Source organism: Rattus norvegicus, chromosome 8 (assembly GCF_021556685.1).
Source record: "Rattus norvegicus strain SHRSP/BbbUtx chromosome 8, alternate assembly SHRSP_T2T, whole genome shotgun sequence".
NCBI classification, from domain to species: Eukaryota; Metazoa; Chordata; class Mammalia; order Rodentia; family Muridae; genus Rattus; species Rattus norvegicus.
In genome coordinates, this window is record NC_141541.1 from 112578814 (window position 1) to 112599486 (window position 20673).

Here is a 20673-nt window from a genome sequence, read left to right on the forward strand (position 1 = left end):
CCTTTTCAGACTTTTTACTAACAATAATAAATTTACTGTTAAACTGCTGGGAAAAAATCTGCTGTTCTGCTTTCTAGAGTTCTGTTATTTGGTAATTCCTACATATAAAAAATATTGCTGTAATTTTTAAATATTTTCAAAATATTTAAGTGAATAATTTCTGAAATAATAGTTTTCAGGATCTTGGGAGACATCTACTAACGTTATGTGCTTCCTACACAAGCATGACGATTTTAATTTAGATGACCAGAACCCTTATCATAGTGGGCAGCATGAGCTGTGACCCCAGCACTGGGAATGGGGGGAGATGGCACAAAGACACGAGGACAGACAGATCCCTGGAGCTCACCGAGGAGCCAGCCCAGGCAAAACCTCAGTCTTCAGGTTCAGTGAGACGGCTTGTCTCAAAAACCGAGGTGGCTGGGCAACTCTGGTTGACCTCTGGCCTCCACACAGGTGCACAGGAGAGCACACACACAGGCACACACACAACTTTCATGCCCAGCTGTTTTGTTTTAAGATATTACCTATCTACTGATGCACAGAAGTAAAGGAGAAAGGATGCCCAAATGACCAATACTGTATTAAGTATCACTACGTCTCTCGATCACTAAAGACCATTCTGTTCTATCTATATTTCTATATTAGATATACTATTAAGTATCACTATTTCTATTCTTACTACTTAGTTTACCTTTTTCTGTCTGAAGTAAAAGGCTGCCACTATCTGTTTCTCTCCAATAGTGCCAGGCAAACTTGTTACTCTCAGGCCTTCAGTGGCTACTGCAGGCTATGCTATGAAGCCTTCATTGCTATCTAGTGTCTAACACTGAAGCAGTGCAATGCTCTTCAATAGCTAGCTTTGGGTAAACTCTAAAAATTAAATGCTCTAGTAAACATCTAGCACATGTGAAACACCTGCCAATCACTACATGGCAATGACGTCTCTCTGTAATGAATCTGAAGAAATGTCAAGTTTATGACTAAATCTTTATAAAAACCGCCAAAGGCAATCAGGGGTAATCCACAGTTGTGATTTCAGTCTAAGTATAAAAAGGTTAAGACTGCTTAAAATGAAAATAAGGTATACTGCAAAGAGTGTGAACAAATCACTAAACGTGGTGCCCGCTCTCTGCACTGATAACCAGGACCCACACACACCTAGTGAGAGCGAGACAGCGCCTCAGGGTCAGTCACTGTGCTTACCTCCTCAGACTTGAAAGCCTGTTTGGTGTGTGTATATTTCAAAAACCTAGAAAGAAAAATTGAGTATCTTTCAGATACAGAAACCGATTAAGTTTTAGTCTTAAGGTTTCTTTCTTTTTCTTTTTTTCTTTTTTTTTTTTTTTGTGGAGCTGAGGACCGAACCCAGGGCCTTGCAAGCGCTCTACCACTGAGCTAAATCCCCAACCCAGTCTTTAGGTTTCTAAAGACTGGACTATTATTAAATTTTAAAATGGTAAAAAATAGTTAAAAGGGCAACTTTTTGGAATCCATATCCCAATTTTTTGGGAATCCATGTTCCCAAATTAATATCTGATTAATGGAAGGCATAAAATGTGCCATAAAGATCTTGATGATCATCTTAAGATTACATAGTAATATAAAAATATTCATTTTAGACAGCAAAATATAAAACTCCATGTATAACATATAAATGTATTTATATTAAATATATACATATAGTAAAATAAATTTCAAATACTAGTTCTAATAAACTAGTGCAATTCTGAGTAATTTCCCACTTTTTCTTCTACTTTTCAAATTTTTAGATATTTTAATTAAGATAATGAATATAATGAAAAAGCAATGCTACAAAAATCCCTCTTGAGTGCACCCACATATAACTGAAGTAATTTAAGACAGGGTGTCTTCATAGTCTTACCGGGCAACAGGAAGCACGTTGGAACCTGTATACATCATGATGAAGAAGAACACTCCACTGAGATAGAGGCGAGGTAACTGTGGGTTATCTTGCATAATGTGATGTAACAAGATAGCAACCTTCTCAACAAGGATAGGGTCAAAGGTCAGCAGTAACTGAAAAAGCAAATAAAATGTTGTTTGGTAAGTTATGCTGAGGTTATCATTTCTTACACCCATGGGATTCAATAAACTTATACCAGACTGGAAACAGATTTGGAAAGGGCTCATTATACATTTACTGCAGATAGTAATGTAGTAAACTGTTGAGAACCGATCAAAATATGGTCAGGTAAAAGCCCGAATGTGTCCTAAGCTAGTTTTGTTATATTGTTACAAGCAAGGTTGCTTGTTTGAGAGTATTTCTCTTGTACATGTATGTGTTGTCTATATGTGTGTTTCTGTGCAGACACGGACACACACGTACACGCACGCACGCACACCCATGAGCATGTGTGTGTCTGTGTTACATTAGTGTCAAGTACGTGAAACTATGAAAACCTCTCTGAAGGACACTGGACTCGAGGAGAACAACAGAAATGATGAAGAGCAGGGCTAACGTGCAGCTCAGAGGCTGCCACTACCACAGTTCTGAAAGACAACGGCCACCTCAGGCCACTGACTACACACAGGCTCACAAAGATCTCAGCATAACGGCTCTAATGTGTGCTAAGCCATTTTAGTTTTACTTATTTACACAATAATGGTGAGATTTCAATTTTCAATAAATACTTGCTTCCAAAGAATCCCAAATTTGGAGTCAATTGCTACTAGTAAAACCGCAACCATCATATAATGTAGGGTTGTAAGCGTTGGCTCCACTGACAGGCAGATAGCTGAGGTGAGATGAGGACAGAGGGTAATGTAAGGACTGGCTCTTGGCGACAGACCAATAGTCTAGACTCAGTTGTGAGAGAGAATCTTTTAAGTTTCTCTCTTAAATTTCTCTTGCTTTATGTCATATCTGTTTAACAAGGCAGTCACATTGTTCTACTCTGTGATGGGGTTTAGGAAGGAATAATCAAGGGCAATTATACAGGATTTTCTCAAATGTTAAGGACAGATGTAGCTTGAGATTAGTATAGGGAAACAGCAAATCTTGAGTTTTGCCTTACATTATCAATCAACAACAGAGTATTTCAAGTTATCCTGCACCAGGAAGCCGAGGACATCCACTCACTGTGCACTATACCACTCACTGAATCCTTAAGCTGTGTTGTCATGGTCAATGCAGTGAGCATCCTACATGACACAGGGCCCTATGTAAGCAGGGCACAGTGCTTAGAAAACTTCCTAAGTTACCTGTGTTCCAGCAAGATAAAGTATTCCTACAGAGGAAAAAACTACAGGAAAAAGTACTTTTAAGAAATATTTTGAACCCAGTATAAAATAAACAGGCAGATATAACATCAGAAGATGCTAGGCTTAGCTGGGCATGGTGGCACACGCCTTAATCCCAGCACTCAGGAAGCAGAGGCAGGCAGAGCTCTGAGTTCAGGACAAGCCAGGTTTACATGGTGAGCTTCAGATGAGAACATTTCTTATGAGGGATGGGGGCTAAATTCACCACATTTTCCCTTTTTCTTCAGGTACCACAAAAAGTTTTGTTAATCAAAATAGATACCCTTCATTGACCAAGTTTCATTCTACACAGACAATGCTTAAACATTTTTCAACCATCTTGACCTCAAATCTAATGCTTCTTGCATTTACTTTTTACCTTTCAACATTGGAGCATGTTAGGGAGATGATTTTCTGGGTACTATATCTTCATGTTGACAGGGTCCAATGAACACAAACCCCTTTCTTTTGCCATTACCTCAGATACATACTCGCTTGATCTTCTGGGATTGACTGGTCATAGTTAAAAAACGTACAGTGCACTTTCACTTAGAAATCGGAACAGATGTCCACAGTATGAAGGCATATGTATGAACACACTCTGGTGCTTGAATACATGGCCTCCGTGGGCTCCTTAATCTGACTGCTTAGTCACCAGGGAGTAAAATTCTTTAACAGAATTAGATTAGGAGTGACTGTGCTGGAGGAAGTGTGTCACTAGGGGTGGGTTATAATGTTTCAAAGGCCCAGTTTCCTCTCCCTGATGGGATCAGGATGTAGCTCTCAGCTTAACTGTCCAGCACCAGCCTGCCTGCTGCCATGCTCCTGCCATGCTGATAATGGACGATACTTCTGAAACTGTAAGCCAGCCCCGATTTGATGGTCGCTTTTATAAGAGTTGCCTTGGTCACGGTGTCTCTCTACAGCAATAGAAAGGTAACTAAAACGTATGCTGACGCTTAAATAACAAAAGCTGGTCAAATAAATAAAAAAGGTGTTAACTACGTTTTCAAGTTCAGAAATCAGTGATTTCCATATAATGTAACGCATAAATGTAAGAACATATAAACTATCACTCTCAATGTAAAATGACAAAAATTATCACTACAAATAATAAGGTCTATTATTGCTAGTGGAAAATGAATGCATACTTCTAAGAATGGAGTAAGAAGTAGACAGGGAGTTCACTTAAAATCTCTAAAGCTGGGGGTTGGGGATTTAGCTCAGTGGTAGAGCGCTTGCCTAGCAACCGCAAGGCCCTGGGTTCGGTCCCCAGCTCTGAAAAAAAAAAAAGAAAAAGAAAAAAAAAAATCTCTAAAGCTTATGCTAGTCTTGGGTGTAGGTACTGTAAATTCCAGAAGATCAGCACAATGCAGAAAGAAGGGAAATCTTAGGATATTCTACATATCTAAGTCCTGAAGTGGTTACTCAAAAACAAAACAGAACATAGCACAAACAAACCAAAAAACCTTTCAGATAACAACAGTCAAACCCTTAGGAAAACCCCGGTGAGGTGTGCTGCACCCGTTAGAGAAATGACCACACCCTCGTCTGTAGCTGCTGTATCCATGCAGCTCCATGTCAATCTGCAGCACAGAGGAGAACAGCCTTGCAGTTCCCACAGTGATGTGACTCTGAAGAATAGATTCTAAATAAAACCCCTTTTGGATGAATCTGGAATCTGAAGATATCACATGTGTAGGTCCTGGATATGCAATCTTCCCCAGTATACCCTGATTAAACACCCAATTTAGCATGTAGAGCCATGGCTGTGGAGATGGCTCCCCAGTTAGGAACACGGACTGCTCTTGTAGGGGATCTGGATTTGGTTCCCAGCACCTACAATGCAGCTCACAACCAGGGGTCAAGCCCAATCCAGGGAACCTGATATGCTTTTCTGGCCTCCAGGGGTAGCATGGGCACGCATGGCACACAGACATATATGCAGGACAACACCCATACACACAAAAATAAACAAGACTGGACAAAGTGAATAAATAAAACAAATGCACCATGGAGCTCAGCTTTATGAAAACAGAATGGATTATAATGAAATAAAGACAAAAGCTACAGTACAATCCTGTGATTTTACAATACTGGTCTCGCTTGGTAGCACACGAGTGACCCACCTGGATGAGATGGGGAAGGCAGGTGCTATCTGACAGCAGTCTTTTCACTCTGGGTAAAGGGCGAATGATGGCATTGTCCTGATCCCTAGAAAATATTTTCTAGAGTCAACATTTAATGTATTTACTGGAAGTTGTATATTCAGAGCATATGGCATTCTACTAGGCATGAAGCAAGTTACCTTCCTCTTTTGTAAATGAAGACTAAGCTCTCATACAGCTGGGAACATGATTAGGTATTTGGTTTAAATCTACTGGCTGTTTAATATGACTTCATTTCCTTCCATAAGATTTCCTTGAAAAACAGTACCCTAGAAGAGCCAAAGACTCTTATTTATTATTTAATTGATTAACTTGGTGTTGTCTAGCACACTGTGTGGACAGTCCCCCAAAGGTCCCATCAAGCTTTGTCAAATACACTTAAACCTTAGTTCATGATGGTCAGTACTCTTCAAATACAGCTTTAACTAATGCACTACTATTTCTAAGTATTAACTGTATGGTTTTGAATCTAATCTGATTTTTAAAGATCTGTCGCTGAACAGAGTGTTATATGTATTTTCTAGTAATTTCTATCAGATAGCTTTACAATAGCATTAAAACAAAATGATGTGTGTACAAATATTTCATGAAGACTAAAATATTCTAGGTAAAGGTGACAAATGTGCTGGTTACAGGAAACTGATCCTCGTGTGCATGGTCCTGTGAGGTGAGCTCTGGGCTGATCATCACCCCATCCTCAGCAGCAGGCCTGGCTAGCCTGGCACATCAGGACCTGGCTCCCACCTCTGACTTGGACTACAAATAGCTGCTTCCCACCATTCCTACCCAACCCATATAAATATTGTGATTGTTACCACTGCTAGAGTTAACACAAATGGTGGAAGATTATTGGGTATCACCCAGAAAAGGTTGTTTTCAGTTTTTACCACATTGATATAACTTGCTGACTATTTCTTTATAACTGTTTCAAGGAAGCAGTATTACAAGTCACATAGGACACCTCTGTTAAGACCGCTATAGTAACCTGAGACATTACAGAGTACATATCCACACAATGGGGTGGAGGGGGTGAGGAAATCTAAGAGTCCCGTTAGTCATAAAAATATTAATGACACTGTACCTGCTCGGGAAATATCCACACATTGTGATCAACATGTTCAGTATTAAGGTAGCAAGGTCAGTTTCATTCAGAACGGCCTGCCCACTGGCTAACAGGCACCACTTAAGCTGAGGTATCGCCTGGAGCGGTCGCCATCCATCCATGCCTTGAGCCCAACATCTGGTTTTTGCATTCAACATTCCTTTGGCCCATAATTCTTGCATCTTAATTGATTGAAGGCATCATTATTACAAACACAATATCAAATGAAACATTTGCCAATGTTTTCTATATCGGTACGGTGCATAAAGAAAAACAATCGCTATGAGACAGCAATGTGCAGCACAGCAAATATCCTAGGGATACACAAGGTCTTGCAGTAGCTTTTCAGAAACCCACTTTTGACTAGTAATGTAAGAATAAGCACTCAATTGGTCAACAAAAGAGTACAAAGACCACTGGGAAATGCACAGTGGACAATAACCAACTTATGTAGGAGAAGGCTTGGCTCTCTTAAATCTGTTTTGGTCAAATCCTGACTGAGCTGAAGAGGGAGGGCAGGGTCAAACACTGGTGAAAGAGGACGCTCTTGCTTCCAGAATGATCGGATATTATTCTCTGAGCTTTCGTACATAGTAAAAGCCTGATCATACCATGGGAAGCCTGAAACTATGATGCTCAACATATTAAAGTTTTAGGGGAGGGAGCTGGGGCTTCAGTAAGCAGCTCAGATCAGAGTAAAACATCAGCACAGGCAGGATCAACACTTTCTGACCCTACCCCATACTGTTAAAAATCTATTTGGTACCAAACTTATTCAGTACCATATGTATATAATTGGGACAGTAATTTATTGAAAACTCAACACTGCTCCTGACAGTCCTGTGACAACTGCCTTACAAGATTCGACATATCATTCTGAACACAGACGTGCATCTCTAGAACCTTAAGTCACCAAATTCTGTAGGAGGAAACAGAGTTATACTGGTACTGAACATAGAAACCAGTTTAAAGACACTGCACTTCTTGGGGCTGGAGAGATGGCTCTGAAGATAAGAGGGACTCCTGCTCTGCCAGAGGACTCAGTTCCCAGCACTCACATTAGGTGGCTCATAAAAACATATCCCTCCAGTCTGGGTGTCTGATACCCATCACCTGCGTGTACGTGTGCTATGTATACACTGACATTTACAAACACTTACATATCCATGAATGAAAACAGTGTCTAAAGAAAACGCTGCACATCTGTAGGAATGCTAAATTAGAGGGCATAGAAGGCAAAACCTGCCAGATACGATGCTGTTCTTCTGGGTTGTTGGTATCTGTCAAGTCTGCAAGAGTCTTTTTCAAAGAGAACAACAGAGTAGAGATGACAAGAAGTTTGTACAGTACACACCTCATGAAATCCATACGGCCCACTCCTTTCTTTGTCTGCGTTGCCAAAATACCACTCCTTCTCACTCTCCCGCTTCATATCTGGGGAAGCCTCGATCACATTGCTCTGCGGTAGAGGAAAGTTCAGTTATCTCTGAGGCAGATGCCATAAAACAACCTACTCAGCACCAAATTTTGGCCTCAACTTTTTCTTTTAAATTCCTTCAGAAATAGGATCAAATGCCCAAGGAACAGCCCAAGATATTTTTTTTTAATAAACAAACAAATTCCTAAATTCACTCATCTATCTAAATTTAAGGATACCTATCTTCCCTATGGCCATTAATAAATTCCCAAGGCACTAAAATTTCAGTAGCAAAGAATACTGTAAATAATTATATAATGAACAAATATGAACCTGAAACTATGATACCCAACATCTTAGAGTTTTGGGAAAGGGGAACAAACTGAGTTTCAGTAAGCAGCTAGGGTCGGAGTCAGAAGAGCAGCACAGGTTAAACCTTCCCACCCCCTCCCTACACTGCTCTCCGAGAGAACGCTGCCCCACACACTCAGGTGGAAGCCCCACACTCCAATGGAAGCATTTCCTAATCTAGTCCTGTGCAAGCAGTGGAGCCTCAGCCTGTCGTAGCTTTAGTCATTCATGGACACCCAACCGCTTACACATCCTCAAGTAAGGCGGAAGAGGGTAGTCGGTGTCTTACTCACCTCCAACCTCTAGCCACCCCCTTCCCTGTGACTGTAATACAAGCTGCCTATCTGGGTAGAGCACCGCCAACTACTTTCTTAGCTCAGAATGCTGCCAAATTCTAGAATCACAGACAGAACTAATTAAAATTAGAAAAACTACATTTTTAAAATAATTTTCTCTCAGCAACACTGATAATTCTTACAGTTTTTTAATATTTTGGGAGGTTAGAGTTTTTATATAAGTTTTGTGTACCATGGTCTCTAAATACCCCTGCAATGATCAGCTTTCAGAGTTAAAATGTAAATAAAACAAAATGGCTAAATAAACTGTAAATAAAGCAAAAATTAGCTTCTTGGCTCTAACTGGCTCTGAGCTTTCAGGTGACTGTGGCAATGTTCTTGGGCTCTCTGCTCCTCAGATTCTGTGCTGCAAAACAGAAACGTGATGGTGACCACCACACAGGGCCACTGAGGGGTTCAGAGTGTGACTGTATTCAGAACAGTACTTAGTATACTATAATGGGATTTAATAAGTGCTGTGATTTTATTAGTCATACCTGAACCCCAAAATGTCCCATTCTAAAATATTTAAAAGGCTTTTTTGTCATAAATATCTTGAACCAGAAAAATGTTCTAAATTATATTTAAAAACATAAAACATCAAATAGGCTAAAATATAGATCTCTTTTTAAATAAAGTACCAGAGAGAGCCTACTGGCTTTGTCCTATGTGTGGTTTGAATAATGCCCCCAGTGGCCTTAGGGCAAAACATATTCTTGATGTTTGTCAATGACGATGCTCCAGTAGGAATCCAATAAAATCAACTGAAAGGTCACATTGTATTAAAGCCAAGCCACTTTACCATAAAAGATATATGTTACCAAGTAACAAAACTGATTCTGGGGGTAGTGATTCCTTTTCTGGCATGCATTAATCTCCCAGTATTCACGCTACTGTAATTACTAGAGAAATGTTTTACTGGCTATGGACATAAACCCATTTGCAGATTTCTAAGAGACTAGTGATTCTAACACTGTATCCGAAGAACACAAAGCTCGAGAAGCTAGAGAGCGAACGTACTTGCAAGGGGACTGTGGCTCGGCTCACATGGAGATGTGCGAGAGTGAGCAGGTCCACGAGGATTCTAATGCCGTTGGAGTCCATGAGATCTTTAACGTTTTTCTGAAAGAGGAAAGCACATTGCATAATCTAAAGCCTTCTCTTCAATAGGTGCTGTAACCTATTGCATTCTCGTAAGAATTTCCACTTAAATGTGGTCTGAGTAAGCACTTCCCTCCCTCAATAAGACAGAGTGGCATGGTAAACCCTAGTCCTACAATTATCCTGCCCATTGGTAAACAGGTTGTCCAATAACCAGAAATAAATGGTACATTAAAAACTCTCTCATGTTCCAACTTATGTGGTTGCACACACAATGGGTAAGTTGGCCTGAGCCACACCTCCGGCACCTCCTGTCTGTTTCTGTAAATGGAAAGGACTAGGCTTCACTTAGCACCTGAACACCAGGACAGAACACACAGGAAAACTGGCAAACCATTCCCCCTATAAACTCAGTTTTCTCATCTAAAGAACCACCTCTGGGTTAGCAGTGCTTGGACACATGCCTTAGAAATGACAGTGTAGTTACAGAGAATACTGTACCTTATTAAGGATCAGCTTGTTCAGGAAGAGGATCAGTCTATCCCGTTCAAGTTTATCAGTGCACTAATGAAATAAATGACAACTTTGTCAACAACAGATAAGAGATCCAGAAACAGCTTCCCAAAATCAACTGATAGCTCCTACGAAATGTCAGCTCTGAAACACTAAAGAGACAATTATAGCTGTCTGCCTGTCAATTACTCCAATCTTAAGTGTTTTCTATTACATGAACTTTTGTAGCACTTATCTAATTTCCCAGAGGGGAAGATATTCGTAAGTCATTATAGAGGCTCCTATACCAGCTTTGAGGAGCCATGAAGTGAGACCCTTGGACGTGGCAAATGGTGTTCACTAAAATGAACATCAGTAAATAGGGAAAGGCGTGTGCTTAGAGCACAGTGTGCTGAGTCCTCCAGTTAGGATTCTGGACTGCACAATAGACAGAGTGGTGCAGGCTCTCATTCTAGCATTTGGAAGGCTGAAACAAGAAGATCCTAAGTTCAAAGCCAGCTAGACTAAGTTTGCAGCCAGCCAAGGCCACTGAGAAAGATCCTGATCACCAGACCCCTCCCAAACCAACGCACACACACACTAAAGAGAACAAAGAACTCAGTGGTGTGCTCGGGTTAGTGCTAGCGACAGGGTTTGCACCCTGGCTGTGCTGCTTGCCTCATGAATGCTACAGAAAGTGATGGCTCAGGGTTGACAACAATCATGGATGGCTATGCTGAAAACTGGTGAAATGGCTCTCTTCCACACAGTGTGTTAGCATTTAAATGGTTAAAATGGAAGAACATAAAGACTAATGCAAGAATGAAGGGCACGCTCTGCACCAAGTGCATCCCACTCAGTTCACCACACCCAGTGCTGAATAAAATAAAATATCAGCTAACATATTTCCTTTTTTTAAAAAAAGATTTACTTATTTATTTCATGTATGTGAGTACACTGTAGCTGTTCTCAGACACACCAGAAGAGGGCATTGGATCCCATTACAAATGGTTGTGAGCCACCATGTGGTTGCTGGGAATTGAACTCACGACCTCTGGAAGAGCAGTCAGTGCTCTTAACGGCTGAGTCATCTCTCCAGCCCAACATATTTCCTTTTTAAAATCACTGGTGTTCTAAGCAACTTCACTGTCTTCACATTTTGAAATTTAGTATGTCAGAAACATTTATGACTTTTTTCCAAAATGAAAACCCAAAGATTCAACTCTAGGAGTCACTATTTCTATTACACAGCGCTTACTCTCACCTATACTTCAAGTTGGCAAAGATGCTCAAAATCAAGGGCTGAGAAACAGATGAATAAACTTTGTAAAACTGTAACAACCCCTTTGTTACTGTCCTATGCCTCTACTTCAACTGAAATAACTGTAATAGATACTACAGAGAGACTCATGCAAAAGTCACTGTGACAATGCCATCTGCTTAGCTGTGATGCTCTCTACCAGCACCCCTCCCCCCAGCGTCCTTACCCTCTCTAACATCCCGATGATGTATCTCGTATCTGTGAAGGGCCCTATGTCTTCATGGCATCTGCCGTAAACGATGGCAAGGGCTTGTAAACACAAACACTTCATGTTAACTTTGGGAGTGAGCAGGAAGCGGTGGTAGAGCTCATTGAAGAATTCATACCTAGATTTAAAAAGAGATTCAGTAGAAACAACCAAGAAACAAACAGCGACAATAATCCATGGAGATACGAAGAGACTCACGATCTTTTTATTGATCCGCTTTCTTCATTCTCATCCTCCTCCAACAACAATCTCAAGTAATAGTCTCCTATTTTGATTTCCTCTGCCAGGCACTCATATTTAACCTTATTAACAAATACAAACCCCAGTTAGATTATAACACATTTTCCTATTCACGGTTTAACATTTGTTTTCTTTCTTTTTGATATTTCAAGACAGGGTTTCTTTGTGTAACCCTGGCTGTTTTGGAACTCGCTTGCTCTGTAGACCAGAGCTGGTCTTGAACTCAAGAGATCCGTCTGTCTCTGCCTCCTAAGTGCTGCGATTAAAGGCGTGCATCACCATGCCTGGTTGGGTTTATCATTTAAAAACAAACACAACAGGTAAGTGTGTGTGTGTGTGTGTGTGTGTGTATCCAAGCACATGTAATGGCCAGAGGTCAACATTGGGTATAACCCTCTATAGGCCTCCACTTTATGGAATTTACCATCTTGTCTAGACCGGCTGTTCCTAGAGCTACAGGATCTGCCTGTTTCCACATGTCCCTGACCAACAATGGAGGTGCAGACCTGTGCTGCCATGCTTGCAATGCCCCCGCCCCCCTTATGTTTTTTTTTATATGTATGACTATTTTGCTAGCATGTACGTTTGTGTGCATGTGTGCAATGTTTTTGTAGGCCAGAAGGGGGCAATGAATCCCTTCAGACTGGAGGTACAGCTGGAAACAGCTATATGAGGTTCTAGGAACTAACCTCTGAAGACCAGCCAGTGCTATCGCACTAGTGACACAGTGAACATTTTCATGTGGGTGCTGGGAGTCTGAATGTCCATCCTCACGCCTGCATGGCAAGTGTTTACCACTGAGCCATCTCCCTGCCTCCATTACTCCTACACTGTGACATGCTATGCAAGGCCTCTCAGTTGTACACAACGGGACAGTCTTCCCTGCAGCCCTGCCTGCCTGCCTGCCTGCCTGCCTGCCTGCCTGCCTGCCTCACAAACGCTGCTTCAGCTCGTCCTTCACGCCTGGACAACATGTCAAAGCATGGTATCAACATGGTAAGCACATCTGACTGTCAGGGGAGGTGATATGTGAGGGAAAACCCCAGGATCAGACTCTGGAAGAGTACCAGGACCCTCACAACCTAGGCTGCTTATCACACAGAAAGAATTATGGATAGCTGTAAAAATTAATTCCCTGATCATATTATCAAAATTCTCTATACAAAGCCTAAAACAACTGCTTTAAAAAATGTACATTAGTATTTTATATCCACTTTCCTTTTCTTCAGCAGATTCTGAATATTCAATGTACTCAAATTTCTATTACTGAGCATCCATCTTGTGGAACCTCATACGGCTGTTTCCAGCTGTACCTCTAGTCTGAAGGGATTCACTGCCCACTTCTGGCCTACAAAGACACTGTACACATGTACACAGACATACATGCTGGCACTACTCTCTTCTGTACACTGGGGATTTAGAAGTTGTTAAAAAGAGTGCTGCTTGGGGGTTGGGGATTTAGCTCAGTGGTAGAGCACTTGCCTAGCAAGCGCAAGGCCCTGGGTTCGGTCCCCAGCTCCGAAAAAAAAAAAAAGAAAAAGGAAAAAAAAAAAAAAAGAGTGCTGCTTAGATGTAAGGCTGCTCTATAGGAGGAAACTTATGACTGGTACAGTGGTTCTAGCCAAGGATCACAGGTCCCACACATGAGTATCACACTGCCTTCTAAGTATACAATTCCAGGAACTGGAGGGGTAGCTCAGGGGTTAAGAACACACACGGTTCTTGCAGAGGACTGGGTTCAGTCCCCAGCACCTACATCAGGCAGTTTTTACTGCAGTCCCAGAGGCCTCTTCTGGCCTCTGTAGGCACATGCACATGGTGCACATAAACTCACATCAGCCTACACCTAAACACATAAAAATTTAAAATTAAATAAATCTCAAGCATGTATCTGTGTCCCCACAGATGAATGCAGCTCCTAGTCCTTATTGAAGAGAATTTGTGTAGCATATGGTAATTAACATAGACTCACTACTAGTCAAAGTGCAGAGAACAAGTATCTTTGGAATGTTCAGACCTAAAGGGAACATCTATATTACATTCTTCCCCCTTAAGGCTCTGGGGACATTGAAGAATAGGAAGCAGAAAGATTGTGAGAGCTGAAAGTTGAGGAGGAGCAGAATGGAACAGTGTCTTCTGGGTATAGAGGACCTGTGCAATCATGAACTCAACACAGCTGTGGCTGCCTTCATAAGACCAAGCCAGTCAACATTCAAGCATATGTCAAGGGGAACCCTATATCTGGCTGAAGAGCTACAGTTATGGTTGCTCAGAAGGGAACATCAGGTACTGTAGGGTGTGGCCCTTCGTAGGCTGACCAAGCTCCAGTGGATGGCCTCACACCCAAGCACATATGGGGCAGCACTAATTGGACTTCGCCAGTTACATGCTTTAATTCCAGCATTCAGGAGGCAGAGGCAGTCAGATGTCTGAGTTCGAGGCCACACCTGGTCTACAGAGTGAGTTCCAGGAGAGCCAGGATGGAAACTATAATTAGGAATGAAGTTGTGAGGGTCCATCTGGGAGTAGTTGGTGGTGGCAGTGGGGTATGAAGAGGTTTCAAATATATTGTGTGTGTGTGTGTGTGTGTGTGTGTGTGTGTGTGTGCATGAAGTTGTAAAGGAACAGAGAAGAATATATCTTAAGTAGTTCTGAAAACTGAACTCCATGTACATAATTTTGGGTGATAGTGAAGCAGGAAGTGGATAGGAAAGGGAACGCACAGAGCACATGTGTAAGTGTGAGGGACTGTGCTGTTACAGGACAGACAGGGAAGTCCTGTCAGATGATGGCATTGAGGAAAAGACCTGAAGGAGATGAGAAGACAAACTATGAGGCCTTTCAGGAAAAAAGATTTATTTTAGGCAGAGGCTAGCATTACATAGAGAGACTTTGGGTTAGGACCATGTGGTGTTTCCGGGAAGTTCATGTAAGTGGAAGCAAAAGTGAGGAGAAGCACGAGTTAGGATGAGAGCAAAGCACTCTGGTTGGAGGGCACGCAGGTGAGTCACTTCAAGAACGCAGGTTAATAGTACACAGGTGACAAGCCCCAGGCACACCAAGGCCTGAGCAATTATACAGTCCACTCACACCTGTGTTTTGCTGCAAGCTGGGAATTGAACCTAGGGCCTCACACATGCCAGGCCAGCACTTCAGCACTGAGCTCTATCTCCAGCACTCTGATGACCCTGTCTCTGTGTACAGGGGTCAGGTTACAGAGTACAGGGGTGAAGGTGAGGGCAGTGATGCTCATACAGCCCAATGGATGGTGGAGCGCTAGATAACTCTGAAGGTCAGACAATAAGACTTGCTAAGATCACAAGACGACAAGACAAGCAGGAAGAACAATAGCATAACTCTGGAGAAACTCAACTTAAGGATGAAGTCATCTAGGAAAGAAAGCCGAAGCTGAAGACAAAAATCTGACGAGCTTTTGGCAAATGGGGGGTGGGAGGAAAACACAAGAGCAACAAAAATCACGAGATGATGAATCAAGGCAATGAATATGAATAAAAAGGACCAAGAACTAATCCCTCAGGGGTGCTGGCTAGTTTTATGTAACTTGATGTAAGCTGAAGTCATCTGAGAGGAGGGATCCTTGAGAAAATGCCTCCATAAGTTGGGGCTGTAGGTAAGTCTCTAGGGCATTTTATCAACTAGTGATTGTCTGGGGGAAGGCCAGCCCATTGCAGGTGGTCCCATTACTTGGCTGGTGGTTATGGGTTCTATAGGAAAGCAGGCTGAGCAAGCCTTGAGGAACAAGAAGCCAGTAAGCAGCACCCCTCCATGGTCTTTGCATGAACTCCTGACTCCAGGTTCTAGCCCTCAGTTCCTGTCCTGACTTCCTTCCATGGTGGACTACAAAGGGAAGTGTAAGCCAGATCACCCTTTCCTCCCCAGTGTGCTTTTGGTTATGGTGTTTCATTATAGCAACTGGACTTCTAAGACACCAGGCCAGCCTGTGGTCACACAGAAGAGGAGAGAGGATTAGAGAAAATTGAAAAGAATCGACAGTAAAGGAAACTCAGGAGACTGCAAGTGCCTCAAACTGAAGTATAGAAAAAATTTCCAGGAGAGGATGAGTACATTTAAATTACATACTTTAGAAGCAGGGTTAAAGATCAAAGACAGCAGGATTGTGTGTATAATCAATGAATCTGTTACTCGGGTTTCAATTACATACAATCATGCGTCCCTTAGCAATGAGGATATCCTCTGAGAAGTATGGTGCTGGGTTACTCTGCTTTGTTGCAAACAGCCCTGAGCATGCTTAATACCAAACAAGATGGCTCTCATGTTATGGGTCAGTATCATGTTCCATGAATAAGTAAAAGAACATGCGGCACACGACTGCACACGCACACAGGTCCTACTCATACACCTAACACTCAAACACAAGGTTACCTACCATGTATGTTTTCTACTCTTCACATCAATTATTTTAACAAAGCAGCAACCAGAGGCAAATCATAATTTGAACATCTACATTCCAGTAAAGAACAAATCTAAACTCCCAGGTATGGGGGAAACATGCCAAATGATCTGAAAGCACACGTCAAAGTTATTCAAACTCATGAAGGATCCTTAGGTGTAATGTTGAATAACATTTTTTGACTTTTTTGTCTCAAAGATTAAAATTCCTCAATATTTTCTGGTATATTACATTGGGAAAGATAACGACATGGCTATATAGATATTTTAAAATGTCCTTTGGAAGACAGCACATGCTTTCACTCTTTTGGGTTATATGGTATGAAGACAAAGCTGTACCTCAAACTCATGGTGGTTCCAGGAGATGACACTGGCGCTGCCCAGCTCCCTATCGATGTTAAATGTCCTCATCTCAGACTCAAGGGTATCTTTCAGCTCTTCTCGTGTTTTAAAATTCCAAATAAGGTTCGATCTAGCATGGTCTTGACTAAACCTAAACACACATGCAATCAGGAAACTGTAGGAAACAAGCATTTCTCAAATCTACCAACAGCCTGTACTGCATCTTATTTATAACAAGCAAGAAAAGCACAAGATTATTAAACCTTGCCAAGAAAAAATAAAATCTGTATTAAGCAAGCAGAATAAAACTTTATAATAAACACACAATCACTATAAAATTCTTTTATTTTGGAAGTTTTCAATAAAAATGGTGAGAAACTGAACTTAAAGATTACATACAGTTGTATGAAATTTAAACATGGATAGTTCAATTTAAGTTATCTGTAGCTAACAAAAATTCAAATTAGAAAACAATATTGCCAATATCCAACTTCGAGCTGTGTGGGATGACAACCTGTGTGGCACTTCCAGATGACCAAGGGCTCTGCAGAACTGCTGGAGATGGCGTTAGAGCGAATGTGGACAAAATCTAAACCCGGGTGGGGACTTTACACCTGCTATTCACCAGTCAGCAGCCCCTTAGCAAGCGTCACGTCAGGGCTTCATGTTTTCAAGGAATAAGAACCAAAGCATCCACTCGAGGATGTCCTACAGTTTACACAGTTGAAGATGCATGTAGTGTGGGTGCTTTCACACTACGTCACCTCAGACCGATGGACACTCTGTCACCCTGGAGAACTTTCACAAAGCATGCACTTGTCTCCCTGACTGTGCTTCTCTGGGTCAGTGTTCGGAAGGCTGCAGAGTATCTGAGGGTACTGGTACCCGTTGTTTCTCACAAATCTTCTTGGGCTTTAGCATTCACCTCTTTTTTTTTTTTTTAACTTTTTGTTGATTCTTTGTGAATTTTATATCATGCACTCCAAACCCACTTATTTCCCTGTCCCTTGCCTTTGTAACACCCCCCCCCACAAAGAAAAAAAGAAAAATGAAAAAAATAAAAAAACCCTTGCAATGGGAGCTGCAGTGTGTCAGTGTGTCACACAGCACTCCTTTTGTACACACATCTTTCCATGCAGATGTCCACTGCCATGAGCTACTGGTCTGGTTTAGGCCTCTGTCACCCACCTCGTCAAGACCCCATTTCTAAGAGCTGAAGGCAGGTGTGCGGCTAACTCTACGCCACAGGAAACATCTTGTGCAGCCGTCTCTAAGCCTTGATACAATTCTCAGGATAACAACTCAGATGGCTGACTGCCTTCACTTTAGGAGCGTGTCAATGGAACCCATCTTGACAGAGTAAGAGTAATCCCAGCCTGAGACAATCCATCCTGGTTCCTCCAGCATCAACAGCCAGCTTACCAAGGCTGGAGGAGAGGCCTCAAGCTTACCTGTAATAGAAGAGATCCCAGTTCGCTTCTATTTTTATTCTCTGTCTTCTCTTTCGAAGAACTACTGGCTTTTGATTTATGTTCTGGAAAAGAAAACAAATATACTACATAGCAGTCTCCACGGCCACCAAACAGAGTCCTCAGAGCTGGCAGCAGGACATTACCCTACCACGTGAGGAGCATCAATCTCATCAGATTCACAGAAACTAGCTTAGCAAAACAGTCCACCACATTAATCATAGCAATCGTTTGCTAGCATTGGTTCTTATAGATGCTCAAATATCATCATATAACCAAAAATTACTGTTTCAACGCCAAGGCTTGAAATCTTTAAAGTGATCACCAGTAAAATTTACAAGTCAAAAACTGACTTGCTTCAAATATTTACATGCAACTAATAAAAATTCGTGAAATATGTAACAAGTGTAAAAAATTTCTGTTATTACACCACTGCCAAAGCCAAGAGGCACAAGTGCACTGAAGCGGCCAACAGGGAAGGAAGCAGCGTTACATCCAGGCAATGTAAAGTCCGGCGGAAACACCAAAGCAAGTCAAGACAACACCACACGCCAGTTCAGCACACTTCACACACGTAAAGGGCTTAACTCACCATGTGGTTTTTGTCCTGAATTTAATTGTAAAAAGAAAAAAAAATTAAGATGAAAATATAAAAAGGAGACTATGAACCTAAATCTGGCAAGCTGTATCTATTACAAATTCCACAAGACCGTCACCGATATAACTCATCTTCACTCTGCAGCAGAAGAGCCAGCTGCGTTTCTAAGCTTACAAGTCCAATGTTAGACGGTTGTAGACCCTTAGAGCGCAGGGCCCTGACCCAGAGGTAGGTACTTATGTAAGATTTGCAATTGGAAGGGGAGATGATCTCCAACAATCCTTAAAGGCTGTTGTGGCCCTGGGCACTTGCTCTAAGTATAACCATACATATTCAGACATGAAAACCCTAATGCTCAGTGTATCAAGGCCAGAGCACTGAGTGGCTTCAATTAACAATGTGGAAGTAGTGTGGCAAATCAGGTAGAGCCAGAAAATAGACTCATAGTATTAAATGAATAGAGGTAAGATGAAGGTTAATCTGTAACAAAATTCTATTTGAAATAAAATTTACTGGCTATGTATGGGAATGTTTACAAATTTTAACTCTATGCACCATCAGAAAAACTAACACAAACTGACTTACGTACAAAATAATTCAAAGTTTAGTGTTTACAATAAATCAATTCTTAAAACTTCTCATTAGAAATCAGAGGCATTTCCAGCAGGCATTGGTGGTGCTGGTCTGTAACTAGACTCTCAGGAGGCTCAGGTGGGAGCTGGAGAGCTAAATAGTAAGGCCCAGTAAGGGCCCAGCTTAAGAAGCAACAAACTAAAGAAACAAACACAGCACCGTTACTAAATTCACTCCCTTTCATGTAAATGGATAACAGTTTAGAATGATAATAATATAAATTTCATACTAGTAAAGAATAATACCTCTGGAGCTGGAGAGATGGCTCAGCGGTTAAGAGCACTGACTGCTCTTCCAGAGATCCTGAGTTCAATTCCCAGCAACCACATGGTGACTCACAACCATCTGTAATGGGATCCAATGCCCTCTTCTGTGTCTGAAGACAGCTACAGTGTACTCATATATATTAAGTAAATAAATCTTTATAAAAAATAATAATTCCTCATAAAAATGTATGTATAAAATTAGAAGGTAAAAATCCTAAGTAAAAAAGGAAATCCCTAAACTGAAAAAAAAGTCACATGTACCAAAACAACAACAAAACATACTAGTCAACATTAACCAAAGGCTACCACTAACTCAACACACAGCATTAATAGCATTCAGGCCCCAAGGACATCCTATCAAGAGAGACATGGATCTCTTCAGGATTGGCCAGTCAGTTTAACAAAGGCACAGACCACTTACCACTGATATTATTTGTTTCAATGGATAGACAGCCACAAAGCTGAACCACTGTTTCCTTCATAAACTATTATGCAGACCAAGCAGTATGCATGTTAATAATACAAAATAAATGATTTAAAAATTATAATTAGTTCATCTTCCCAACTCAAATATTTTTGATCATGTGCTCAGAATGTTAACTAGCCCACACAAACAATGCCAAAAGATCAGTAAGATAAAATTGGTATTAAAAATGCAAATTTTCTCCTCTAAATCACTGTTGTAACAAACAGTACTTTTCTAGGTACGTAGCTTTGTGTTCAAGCTTATGTTGTATAGATGTATAGATGTAACATATGAAGTTAGATACTAAAAACTTACTTGACTGTATGACAATATGGTAATGGTAATTAAAAACTTGAAGTAACTGTTACTTTAGAAATGGGCTTAACTAGCCGAAGCCAGAAACACGTAATTTTCAAAAACTAAAAAATAACCACACCAACTGTCTGTTTTCACTGCTCGAATACTGTCG

At 41.2% G+C, this 20673-nt stretch overlaps 1 protein-coding gene across 3 annotated transcripts in view; it reads right to left on the reverse strand.

The window, feature by feature from the left end:
- Positions 1-20673, reverse strand: part of Dnajc13 (DnaJ heat shock protein family (Hsp40) member C13) — a 109544-nt gene that overhangs the window by 37442 nt on the left and 51429 nt on the right. For all 3 annotated transcript variants that reach the window (XR_015626809.1, NM_001108776.3, XM_087562865.1), the window contains 11 exons: positions 18224-18306; positions 16770-16923; positions 11958-12061; positions 11718-11877; positions 10240-10302; positions 9658-9759; positions 7889-7993; positions 6514-6716; positions 5394-5478; positions 1886-2040; positions 1207-1252 (listed from right to left, as the gene is read on the reverse strand). Coding sequence is in view for 2 of the 3 variants with exons in the window: in NM_001108776.3 (NP_001102246.2) it covers positions 1207-1252; positions 1886-2040; positions 5394-5478; positions 6514-6716; positions 7889-7993; positions 9658-9759; positions 10240-10302; positions 11718-11877; positions 11958-12061; positions 16770-16923; positions 18224-18306 (1260 nt within the window). In the remaining variant the exon portion in view is untranslated. The remainder of the gene's footprint in view (positions 1-1206; positions 1253-1885; positions 2041-5393; positions 5479-6513; positions 6717-7888; positions 7994-9657; positions 9760-10239; positions 10303-11717; positions 11878-11957; positions 12062-16769; positions 16924-18223; positions 18307-20673) is intronic.